At 38.4% G+C, this 13,145-nt stretch overlaps 1 protein-coding gene across 3 annotated transcripts in view; it reads left to right on the top strand.

Annotated features, from left to right (window-relative positions):
* The window catches only part of SKP1 (S-phase kinase associated protein 1), a 144,967-nt gene extending 136,266 nt beyond the window's left edge, over positions 1 to 8,701 (top strand). For all 3 annotated transcript variants that reach the window (XM_055553815.1, XM_055553817.1, XM_055553808.1), the window contains 4 exons: positions 3,617 to 3,690; positions 6,427 to 6,570; positions 7,515 to 7,655; positions 8,281 to 8,701. In XM_055553815.1, the coding sequence (XP_055409790.1) occupies positions 3,617 to 3,690; positions 6,427 to 6,570; positions 7,515 to 7,655; positions 8,281 to 8,316 (395 nt within the window). In that variant the 3' untranslated portion in view covers positions 8,317 to 8,701. The remainder of the gene's footprint in view (positions 1 to 3,616; positions 3,691 to 6,426; positions 6,571 to 7,514; positions 7,656 to 8,280) is intronic.
* Positions 8,702 to 13,145: the final 4,444 nt, after the last annotated feature.

The raw sequence follows: 13,145 nt of genomic DNA, 5'->3' as shown, positions 1-13,145 counted from the left end.
TGCATTCACATTTCTAATGGCAAAAACTAAAGCCTTTGTAAAAAGATACCTTATATATGGTAGTTAAATAGAACACCTTGTTTCAACAGAGGGAGTAAGCTGAGTAGATTGTAAACCAAGTTAAAAAAAACCAAGGTGTTTTTTTTAAACCAAGTTTTCCCTTTTATTTTGTCATTCCTTTGAAACTGCAGAGCATGAACACTACATAAAGAAGGCAAGAAAACAAATCCTGAAGCGTTTTAAAACTTTTACTATTAACATGGATCTCTTACTAATATCAGTGGGTTGGTAGACATCAATAATATATGGAGATACACAAATCAGTTTCTAGAACTGGTGGAGAAAAATACTTAGAGTGGCAAAAATGTTCTTTAGTACAGTTGTCCCCATATCTGCAAGGGATTGGTTTCAGGACCCTCTGTGAATACCAAAATTTATGGATACTCAACGGTCACATGATATAATTAATGCATTAGTCCAAGCGGTGCTATGGAAACATCTTGGCTGCTGTTATTCTTTAGGCTTGTGGAGAGAGTATAGTGTGTAGTCCTAGTGAGGTGATACTTCAAACTAGTAAAGATGTTTTGGCAGAGCATTCTGAGGTAAACTGAGACAGGATGTGTTTAAAATTTGAGGGTTTTTTGCTGGGATTGTGATTGTGATTCTGTACTTGATAGAGCTGAGTAACAAGTTTGAGGGGAATGGAAAGGAAATGACTTTGAGCTTGAACATGTTGTGTAAGAGATTCGCTCAAAAGATCTTTGTAATAACCTACTGGTCAATTGACTGTTGGCTCTTGGTCCCTGAGTTATAGATCACTGGAGATCGACTTACTTTGTATGGGGTGTGTGTGTGTGTGTGTGTGTGTGTAAGTAAATGAGATTGGCAAGTGGCTATATTGAGGCAGGGTAGGGTGTTAGGAGTGGAAAAGTCAGAAATGGAGAACCTGTAGTAGGATTTGTGAAAGCCAAGGGAAAAGGGAGGATTATCAGATTGAAGACTGATCAGTTAGGATTTCAGAGATAATTTAGACTTCTAACAAGTCAGATACTAGGTGTGGTAGAGATGGAAGCTGAGAGGCAGAAGGTTTGTCTTGTGTTTTTTTAAAAGAAAATAAAATAACATACTTTCAGATTTTTCAGTTTTTTAGTTTGGTAATTGACAACAATTATGTGGCACTTAACTATGTGGTTAACCAGTCCTGTACACTGGTTAACTTATATGGATTACTTCAGTTAAGTTGTAAATCCCTTGATACATCCCACAATCACTGTTCACCAAGTACGTGTTGAATGAAGAACTGTGGTATGGTCACATAGGAGTGTGAAAGCTAACCAAGTATTCCTAAAGGCAGATGAGTAAGGCTTTATCTAGAAGATGTAGAAATTGATACCAGAATTACTGCCTAAATACTTGGCTTTGGCAATGAAAGTGTTCTTTACTTCATCTTAGTTGGTGCCTGGCACCCTAATCGGTCCTTTGCTGCTTCAAAGAAGCATTTGCCAGGTAGAACGAACATAGGACTTCTTGGGTTTTCCATGTCAACTTTGATCACTGAAGCAAGTGAATAGTAGACAGCAACAGTTCATTTCTTCCCATAGCCTTTGGGCTTTGGAGGTGAATGGCTTCATCTAAAGTACCAGTGGTTTATGTAGAAATCTAGTCTCTTGAGGACTGGAGTGAATTGAAATGAAATCTAATCACTGTAAAATCAGAAGTGAAAGTGTTGTGTGTACACATGAATTGACTGATTTCTTCAGGTCCAGAGTGTGGTATCAGGATACAAGTGTTTTTCAGACATTCTTGAAACTAAATAGCTTAAAGGAATGACTGTTGGTACTTGAGCCTTCTGTTAGCAAAAAAACATTGCAAATTCTTGGTTTAAATGCTAGAGAAGTGGATCATTGACAACTATAAGGCCCTTATTTCTAACATGAATTAAGGCTTCCAAATAACATTTGTATCTTCTGAACAAGCTGGTCTTCTGCATTTCCTGTAATATGTTCACTCCCAAAACCACATGTATATTACATAGTAGAACTTCTTTCTCTCGCCTCTGATTTAAAAATATTTCATACTAGTTCAAGAAAAGGGTAAGTGGTTTGATCCAAATTGAAATATTGTCATTTTGTAGTTTTACTCTCAGAGATGGGATCAGGGAAAGGCATTGGTGGAGAGCAGAGGGGAGATGAGTGAATGCACGCATACAGGAAAATAGGATGCTTTTTGAATCTACTCTCATCTTTACCACTTGATTGGAGAAAGCTCATTGAGCTCCATGTTGTCAGGTGCATCATTTCAGTTCTCATCTATACTTACTGAGAGCTTCTGGCATTTGATCAGTCCCTTCTAGATTTGGCATTCAGGATACTTACTACTTTCCTCACTCACATCCTATCTCCCCATTTTTAAAGCCTTCAGCCTCCAGGATTTGCTTAATCATTGTACCTCTTCCCTATATCAATACTCGTTCATTCCTTGGTTACCTCAGCTAGTCTTATAGTGTTAAGAATGATTTACGCATCAATTCCCACCTACAGTTCTGATTTCGTTGGATATTTGTAGCTAATTCTTCACTGCCTAGGATAGCTGTAAATTAGGGACTCAGAAGTTTGAGCCCTGTCAGCATAACTGATGCTGTGAAACAACCAGTATAGCGATGCAGTAACTTTTGACTTAATCTTGGCACCGTTACACGTTTCTTTGGCAACTCTGGAAGACAGACCCATTTGGTTTGAAAAACATTCTTTCTTAGAATCTGAGTAACATACAGATTTTAAGTTTTTCTTTGGAGCTCAGCATCCACTTTGGTAATCTGAAAGTTATGATGACATCTGGAAGCCTGTGTCCCCAACGTGCCATATGATGTTTAGTTGATACATTCAGAGAAATTTTTCGTCCAAAGAAATACCAAACAACTATTCTACCAAGAAACTGAGACACTGCTGTTCTTTGGAATAAAGTTTCATACTAAAATAATTCTGATATAAGATGCCACAAAAGAATGCTTTAAAGCTTGGGAATAGGAATAACATAATTTGGGAAAATCATTCACTTCCTGAGTCATTCCAGAAAAACCCTATCTTTTTAAAATTCTTGCCTTACAGAAACCATGAAAGACTTTTTTGTTAGAGAAACCTGTATATTACTTTAATATTGAATCATACCAGTAAGTGTGGAGCTGCCTGCATTGTTTTTGTCAGTGGCTGCATAATCTGTTGTGTGTGTGTGTGTACATATTTGGGCTTCAAATTTTAACATACCATTCTGAGAAATAAAACAATAATTCACATTGTTTTATTTTCCTAAATGATCTCCATCTAGAGAGTTTGGTATCAAGAGTAAGGGTAGGAGTCTGGCTTTTATTTTTTCCCAAGTGGTTGCCAGTTATCCCACTTATTAAATCACTTTTCCTAATTAAGAACTCTACTTATATAATATTCCTGTATTTGTTAACTCACACGTTTTAATATAGTTTTGGGTGAACTTGTTTTAATAAGTAAAATACTTTTTTGAGTCTTTCAGATAAACTTGTCTTGCAAATTATTTGTTTGAAGCAGCCTGATTGTTATAATGGAGTTAGATAATAATGGCAACTCCCCGCTTGTTTTCTTAGATTTGGGAATGGATGATGAAGGAGATGATGATCCAGTCCCCTTGCCAAATGTTAATGCAGCAATATTGAAAAAGGTAAGGGAGCAAACTATACATGTGAATACATATGTATCCTTTTTTTAATTAGCAATATCTTGGTGATCTTTTTATAGAGATACATAGTGTTCTTAAAAAAAAGCTATCGTAAGATTATGACTAAGGTATTTGTTTTGTTAACCAACCCTGTGAATATTTAAGATGTCTTTTTCATTAGCAGATTTGAATTATTGATATATGATAGTATAAGGTTAGCAAAAAGGAAAATATTTTTGATTGCTTGTCTACTGAGTAGGTGTGCCTCAAAAGGAGTTTGAGAACATGATACGTGCTTTTTTTTTGGTTTGTTTTTTTCTCAGTTGATCACCTTATCCTATGCATAAACATCCATCTACATATTAGTGTTTCAGGGAGTGTGGCTTCTTAATAGAGCCTGCTGTGTAATTGAATGCTCTTCTGAAGAAACGGCATCCAGTTTCTACACTAGGGGGAAAACTGGCTAGGCTTAGAGATGGGAATAGTTGGTTCCAATTGGTCCCTTCTTAAGGAGTTTTCAGAGTCATTAACCATACACAGTTGGATTTTATGTGTTCTCTTGAGCTTGGCATGAGATGCAGCTATACTGCATATTTTTCCATATTCTCACTGTGATTGGCTGTTACCAGTCTTTTTAATGTCCCTAGTGTAGGTAAAAATTGTCTTAAAATCACTATTCTGTGTTCCGTGTATGAATTTGACTGTACTGGGTATCTTTTAAAAATGGGATCTTAGAATATTCTTTGTGTCTGGCTTATTTCACTTTGCATAATGTTTTCCAGGTTAATGTGTTTTATAGTCTAATAGACTTTATAGGAGTTCTTAATGAATTTTTTTGACCACATTGCTTTTTGTTCAGTCACAAAGTCGTGTCTACTCATTGCAACCTCTTGGAGCCTCCAGGCTCCTCTGTCCTACACTGTCTCTTGGAAAGAGTTCGTTGCTCAGTCATGTCCAACTCTTTACAACTTTGTGAACTGTAGCCTGCCAGGCTCTTCTGTCCATGGAATTTTCCAGGCAAGAATACTGAAATGGGTTGCCATTCCCTTCTCCAGAGACCTTCCCGACTCAGGAATTGAACCCAGATCTCCTGCACTGCAAACAGATTCTTTACTGAGCCATCTGGGAAGCCCACTATCTCCTGGAGTTTGCTCAAATTCATGAGTCAGTGATACTATCTAACCATCTCATCCTCTGCCGCCCCATCCTCCTTTTGCCTCTTTAATCTTTCCCAGCATCAGGGTCTTTTCCAGTGAGTCAGCTCTTCCACATCAAGTGGCCACAGTATTGGAGCTTCAGTTTCAGCATCAGTCCTTCTAATGAGTATTCAGGATTGATTTTCTTTAGCTAATGAATATTCAGGGTTGATTTCCTTTAGGATTGACTGGTTTGATCTTCTCTCAAGAGTCTTCTCCAGCATCACAATTCAAAAGCAGCAGTTTTGTTGGCAAAGTGATGTCTCTGATTTTTAATACGCTGTCTGGGTTTGTCATAGCTTTTCTTCCAAGGAGCAAGCATCTTTTAATTTCATGGCTGCAATGATTTTGGAGCCCAAGAAAATAAAATCTGTCACTGCTTCCACATTTTTCCCTTTTATTTGCCACGAAGTGATGGGACCAGATGCCATGATCTTAGTTTTTTGAGTATTGAGTTTCAAGCCGGTTTTTTCACTCTCCTCTTTCACCCTCACCAAGAGACTATCTGCCATTAGAGTGGTATCATGTGCATATCTGAGGTTCTTGATATTTCTCACAGCAATCTTTATTCCAGATTGTGATTCATCTAGCCTGACATTTCACATGATATACTTTGCATATAAGTTAAATAAGCAGGGTGGCAATATACAGCCTTGTTCTACTCCTTTTCCATTTTTGAACCAGTTGCTCCATATCTGGTTCTAACTGTTGCTTCTTGACCCGCATACAGGTTTCTCAAGAGACAGGTAAGGGGATCTGGTACTCCCATTGCTCTAAGAATTTTCCAGTTTGTTACAATCCACATACTCAAAGGCTTTAGTGTAGTTATTGAAGCAGCAGTAGATGTTTTTCTGGAATTCTCTTGCTTTCACCATAAGGCAGCGAATGTTGGCAGTTTGGTTCTTCTGCCTTTTCTAAATTCAACTTGTATTTCTGGAAGTTCTCAGTTCACATACTGCCGAAGCCTAGCCTGAAGGATTTTGAGCATAACCTTGCTAGCCTGTGAAATGAATGCAATTGTACAGTAGTTTGAACATTTCTTTGTCATTGCCTTTCTTTGGGATTGGAATGAAAATTGACCTTTTCTGGTCCTGTAGGCTTTGCTGAGTTTTATAGATTTGCTGGTTGAGTGCAGCACTTTAACAACATCATCTTTTAGAATTTGAAATAGCTCAGCTTGAATTCCATCACCCCCACTAGCTTTGTTCATAGTAATTGTTCCTAAGGCCCACTTGACTTTCAGACTCCAGGATGTCTAACTCTAACCACACCACCGTGGTTATCTGGATAATTAAGACCTTTTTTGTACAGTTCTTCTGTGTGTTCTTGCCACCTTTTCTTAATCTCTTCTGCTTCTGTTAGGTCCTTACTGGTTCGCTGTTATATAAGATCTTCCATCCTCTAGGGTTGTGATTGTCAAGCTTGGCTACTAACTTTATTCAAGCTGACATATAGCCAGTCCCTGTGTAGGAATGAACTTGCCCCAGCAGTGGAAGTACCTTGTTATAAAATGCCACATAAGAATAAACTTTTTATGTTGTAGGTCATTCAGTGGTGCACCCACCACAAGGATGATCCTCCTCCTCCTGAGGATGATGAGAACAAAGAAAAACGAACAGATGATATACCTGTTTGGGATCAAGAATTCCTGAAAGTTGACCAAGGGACACTCTTTGAACTTATATTGGTATGTTTTTAATGCATAGTATAGGATATTTTTGGCATAACCTTTAGCACTTTTCATTTGTTACATTCATTGATACTGAATTTTAACTTTAAACTTGTGCAGTGCTATATTTAAATCTACATATCAATAACCACGTTAAATGTAAATGGTCTGTGGGGAGGGAGAATGGAGAATTAAATGTTTAATGAGGACACAGTTTCAGTTTAGGAAAGTGAAAAATTCAGGAAATAGAAGATGGTGAGAGTTGCACAGCAGGGTAAATGTAGTTAGTGCCCTTGAACTGTGCAGTTAAATATGGTTAAAGTAGTATGTTTTATATTATGTGACTTTTTACCAGAATAAAAAGATGTAAATGGTCACCACAAGTAATTGGATAGAAAAATAAGACTTAGCTATTTTTACCAGAAAAACTCACTTTGAATATAAAGACACAATTAAGTTTATAAACGGTGGAAAAAATATGCTAACAGTAATAACCAAAAGAAAACTAGAGTGACTATATTAGATTTCAGGGTGAAGAATGAAAGGATTAAAGAGGTTCACTATATGATGATAAAGGATCTGTTCATTATTTAAGAGGACATAGGAATCCTAAATGTTTTTGTACTTTTAAGAGCAGAATTTCTAGAAAGTGAAACAAAACCAGTAGAAGGATAAGTATGTAAATCCACAATCACAATTGTAATCTCAGTTGAGATCTCAACATCTGTCTCTGGTGAAACAGACAGAATCCACAAGGATGTAGAAGACTAACGACAGCGGAATATGCTTTGAGGTATATACTTCCAAGATAGACCTGTTTTGGGCTTTAAGATTTAACAAAGTCTTTAATTTCCTAAAATTGACTAGCTTTTTAAGCTGAATTAGATGTTCATTGTTAGTCACTAACTTTGGATTTGATTTAAAGCATCAAGTATATAATAAAAATGACAATTACTTTACAGGCAGCAAACTACTTAGACATCAAAGGTTTGCTTGATGTTACCTGCAAGACTGTTGCTAATATGATCAAGGGCAAAACTCCTGAGGAGATTCGAAAGACATTCAATATCAAAAATGATTTTACTGAAGAAGAGGAAGCCCAGGTAGGTAGCTAACAGCTTGTTCTTAATCAAATGCTTTTAAAGAAACAAAAAACCCATAGCATGCTAGGAATAGAGGTGTTTATATCAAGGAGTCTTTACCTTACTTGAGGGAAAATAGGTCCCTTTGGTATGCTAAAAATATACTGGTCTCTTAATCTAAGCACTTAGATGATACTGATCTTTTATAAGCATAAGAACAATTAGTTCTTATAGTGCAGTTTGATGTTTGTTCCTTAGCAGTTACTAGTTTTGGACCTGGGACCTTACATGTAAACCATCAGTATTTTACTTCAGAAGAGCAGGCCCTATGGATTGTATGCCAGGATAACTAGTGTACTGAGAAGAAATGAATAGATCAGAATGATTTTGTTGACACAGGTCATAACTAAAGCTGTAATTGCCAATTGTCTTTGCTTTTTTTGATAATTTCAGCAGGGCACAATAAAAAAACTCAGGAAGGAAAGAATGGCAACCTGAAAGTATACTCTTAACCTGTTTGTTTGTTTGTTTTTTAACTAGTTTTCAGTCTGTCTTTCTAACCTACCTCACAGGCTATTGATGAATCATTAGGTAGTGGTTTTAGTAAAGACTACTTAAGGTACTTCCTTATATGTGTCTCTTCTAGGTACGCAAAGAGAACCAGTGGTGTGAGGAGAAGTGAAATTTCGTGTCTAACGCTGTAACACTGTAAGGATTATTCCAAATACTAGTTGCACTGCTTTGTTTATAATTGTTAATATTAGAAAAAGAATCAACAAATGCAGCAGCAAGTCAATTGTATCAGCAGAATGTTGTCCTCATTGCATGTGTAGTTTCAGTACAGTTCCCAAACTTAAGGCCCAGTTTCTTCTAGTGTGATTGAAAGTTTCTTTTCTTTGCTCTGAATAAAATTGAACTGTGGGTTCCCTATAGAAAGTGGCATTTTGGGCTTTCCCTTTTTGTAAAGCAATTTCTGCCTAGTTTATTGTCCAGTTAATTTTAGTTCAGTGACTTTTAAAGTTGGCGTTGTAAATAAAGCAACTTGCAAAAAACCTTCTGAAATAGAATTTAACAACGTATTATGTTTATTCAACTGGAAACTGGATAAAGGCTACTTGAGGTAAATGGTTTGAGTGGGGTTATCAGAGTGTCTTTAATCTTCCTGGAGGAGTAAATACCCCTGGTATTCATTAGCCTGTATGTAGCAGGGCTTCCTTAATTGGGTCTGAGGGCTTATTTTTGCATTTTTAATCCTCTCAGCTTTGAAGGCTCAGTTACTACTCAGTTAGTGGTTTGGGAGGAGATATAATAATTAGTTTGCTAGCTTTTCAGTTAAAAAAGATAGCCTATATGGTGTGTCATCTTTTTATAATCAGTGATCCCATGTGGGGAAAACTATTCATACTACTTGCATGTAGAAAATAATTTAACCTTTAATGTTAAAATGTGTGGCATAACCCAGAAAGCATCCGTCATGAATGCAAGATACTTTCAATAAAGTTACCTAGTAGGTAGTAAATGGTTTGCTTTTTGTGTATTTAAATGTTTCTCTTTACTTAATATTGAAAGAGTTAAATTTGTGTGTGGTTGTTTAGTTGGAAAAGACTTGGAGGCAGTTCTTGTCCTAGTTCTCTGGAGGCTGCTTACATAACTAAGGTTCTGATAGACCTCTGCCTCTTCTAATTGTCATTGATACCATTCAGGGGAACCACTGGCTGTTTTTTACTGGTGTACGCCAAACTGCTCTGCTCTGGTTTCCAGCCTCTCACCTACGGTTGAATTAAGTTTTTCTTGGTAGTTTGAGATAGCTCACAAATTTTTAATTTTCTTTCTTCCTTGTGCTCCCTGTTTTTCTTACTTTAGAATTATCTGTATTCTGTTTTAATGTGTTCCCTTCGTGTAGCTCTTGTGGCTCAGATCATTACTAAACAGTAGTTTGCCTTTATTTCATCTGTTTGTCTCATATCTACTTCTACAATAGTGTGGGTGTGCTCAGTCATATCTGACTCTTTGTGACTCTACATAGCCTGCCAGGCTCCTCTGTCCATGGGATTCTCCAGGCAAGAATACTGCAGTGGGGTGCCATTTCCTTCTCCAGAGGAATAATTGACACACCAAAGACTATACCTGACCAAAAAGCCTAAAATATTTACTCTATGGCCCTTCACAGAAAAAGAATGCCAACCCTTTGATTACTTCTGGATTAAGCTATTTTTCCATTTGTGCTGGTTTTAGTGGGGAAGGTAGCAGCATTCAGTCTAGCTAGAGTATCTCATTTCTGTTTCCCAGAAGAGAAAGGTCTTTCTGAATATTTAAGATTGAGTGGACAGACAATATGATTGTTCCCTTCCTTTCTGTAGACCTTGACCACAGTCTTTAAATCATGATTAATAGAGATCTGACAGCTCATCTAAGAAAACAGGCAATTTATGGACATTATTAAGAGACCCTTCAAACTGGCTGCAGCACTTCCCTAACCTTTTCCCTCTTTCTGCTGTATACTCATTATTTCTTGAATGTGTCTACCAGTTTTCCAGCCTCTCATTTTTATCCAAAGAAAGTGAGGGGCCCTTTCCCACAGCATAACAACAAACCTGTCAACCTGTCTGCCTTCTCATTTCCGAGTTATTCTGAGCTAATACTGTAGTATGAAGTCAAGCTGTGAGGCTGGAGTCCTGCCTCTGCTTCTTAGGACCTATGTGGTTTTGGATAAGTTGAAAACAGTAGCTCCCTGCAGTGTAATGCTGTTGGTGAGTTGCTGGTTAAGGATATATGCCCTCTAAGAATTCTTAACCTTTTTTGAAGTGCTATTATTAGCTTGCCTTCATAAGTCCATCTTTAATATACAAAATAGATATTAGTTTTGATATTTTTCCAAAGATTCACAGAGGTATCCCTTATAAAAGTTAGAGATCCCAGAGTGGCATTATACTGTCATTTGTTTATTCTACAATTGTTCCAACATACCTGCTGCTGGAATTAATTAAGCAAAATCTATATTGTAACTTGTTGGACCGCATGATGTCATGCTAATTCTTGGTCTGGAACTAGCTGGAGGATGGTGGCAGTGAGTCACTGGGCAGGTGACTCAGGGCATATGAAGTTTTCTTGGTAGTTTGAGATAGCTCACAAATTTAATTTTCTCCTCCCCTTTTCTCTAACTCATGGGGGCCAGTAGGCATAGACTCATTCTTACCCCTTGGACAGAATTTGCCCTTTCCAGTTAACTCCATTCTGTACAATCCCATACTATTCTTCAACATCTCTTTGGACCTAGGCTGGGCTTTTATTAGTGGGACTGTCCCCATCTCTGTTGTACCTCTCCCTGCTGTACTCTCTGAGTATATTCAGTTACGGCTCCTCTGAGACCCCCCACTGCCCATTGTGGACAAGCAGACCAATATAGAGAGCCTGAGGTCCATGGTAATTTGAGGTCTGAAATAGGTGATTAGAATAGTTGGGATTGGGGGGTGACACAACCTAGGAACCTGTTCTGCTTTGGTGACTGGCTCTGTTTCAAGAACCCATGTGTGTGTGAGCGTGCTCAGTTTTGTCTGAGTCTTTGTGACCCCATAGACTGTAGCCCTCCAGGCTCCTCTGTCCAAAGGGTTCTCTAGGCATTTGCCGTGCCCTCAGGGGATCTTCGCAAGATAGGCATCAAATCCCCGTCTCCTGCATAGGCAGGCGGGTTCTTTACCACTTGCGCCGCCTGGGAAGCCCCTATGGTGAACTCTTAAAGCTCTCTAGAGACTTGAAACAGTTACAGTAAAACAGCTTTTCTAACCTGACAGAAAAGGCAGTTTAGCTTTTTTAATATAATGAATTAGTTTTTGGTTTCACATCTTACAGGCCTGGCAAGTCTGTGTTACCCTTGCCCACTCTTTGTGCAGTTTTTTCCCCCTAGAATTACATGCAGGGACTAATAGCCTTTCTTTTTTAGAACAGTGTAGAGAACCATTCTGGCCTTCTTTAGCCAGGCTTACTAAACACTGAATAAGGTTGGGCAGCATGGCTTCTGGGCTGTTCAAAGTGTAGTTACAGTTCTGAAGTTAAGCCACAGGGCTTCCTATAGAGGGGGAAATGTCGTCAATTTGGGAGGCTTGGGGAGATTCTGCTGGCTTGCTGGGCGGAGCCCTCACTGAGTGTTCTAAGCCCAAGAGGGCAGGGGAGCAGCTTTAGCAGGGGTTGGAACAAAGCTCTGTATTTCAAGCAAATCTGCCAGTTGTCTAGGAATCTGTAAGGGAAGTTCGGGTGTCTCAGAAATATCTCAGAAAATGACTAGTTTTTGGCTGGAAATGAGGTGGGACTGCTGTGGTATTTGAAATTGAATTTGAGGGTACACTCTGTCAAGTCACCCTGTGGCCTCACAGGAATGTGCTGGTATGATCTCTGAGGATTTGAGTTTCCTCTTTGAAGTCAGGGTTTTTTTTTCATTTTTATTTTTAAGGCTGGTTCAATTTTAAGAATGTTGCCAAAGCTCTCCTCTTTACTCTCACATACACAAAGAGTGCATTGTTATGTATCCTGTGTGCTCTTAAATAAGACACCAGATCAGATGCAGCAACCTGGTCTTGCATAAGCCTTGGTTAAAATGCAGTTTTTTGAAACAACTAGGCCAGTAGCCAGAGTGGATTTCTTTAAATGGGACAGATGTCAAGAGAATGGCTGGTCTCCTCTAGCACCCAGAAAAAAGCAAGTCTAGGATTACAACTTCCAGTGGCCTACTTCAATGATACTACCCTGGAAGATGACTTTATATTTTAAAACATAAAATCCAAAAAATTAACCGCATTAAGTGAAAATTGTAAAACATGATGGTGGCCCAGCCGCTGGCTATTGTGATACACTTCTTGGTCAACATTTGTATCTAATGGTTGACTGACCTTTTGAGCTGGCTCTGTAACTTCAGAGGTTTTGTATAAAATGAATACTTCAGGAAATACATCACGCATCTTGTCGGTCTTTGGGAGGAAAGGGTGCTTAAAATATCCATCTTTTGGATTTTACGAGAATACCAACTTACAAAAGATTGCTTTGTGTTCATGTTTTCCTTAGAATAGGATATGCACTTGTCTTTTCTTTGCCTTCAGAGGGAAATTAAGCCCAGTAATGTGTGCCTGTTTCTGGTTGGGTTGACTTAGGGGCTGTGGGTGGCAGTTTCCAATCCATCCCCATATAAGCAATGGATGCAGGTTGGCCTGTGCCTGCATCAGTGTGAGGTCAGAGGACTAGCGGGGTTAAGATCACAGCTTGGAATAGGGGCTGTACACCTAGCATGAGCTCTCTAGGTTGGAGCAGGCCCCAAGTCCCTTAAGGAGAGTGACCAGAGTAAATCCCTGGCTCAAGGTCTTGAACATGTGTAACATAATAGAGAAGAAACCCACAGTTTTGTGACTGTGGAAAAGAAACAAGTGGCATACTGTCAGTGAAACAGCTTATTGTTCAGAGGCAGGATTTGAAAAAGAAACCCAGTAAAAAGTATCTTTATTCTCATATCAAAGTTTTTCTGTG

The sequence above is a fragment of the Bubalus kerabau genome, chromosome 1 (genome assembly GCF_029407905.1).
Source record: "Bubalus kerabau isolate K-KA32 ecotype Philippines breed swamp buffalo chromosome 1, PCC_UOA_SB_1v2, whole genome shotgun sequence".
Taxonomy (NCBI): domain Eukaryota; kingdom Metazoa; phylum Chordata; class Mammalia; order Artiodactyla; family Bovidae; genus Bubalus; species Bubalus kerabau.
The sequence above is the reverse complement of the archived record's forward strand: the minus strand, read 5'-3'. Positions and strand labels throughout refer to the sequence as shown.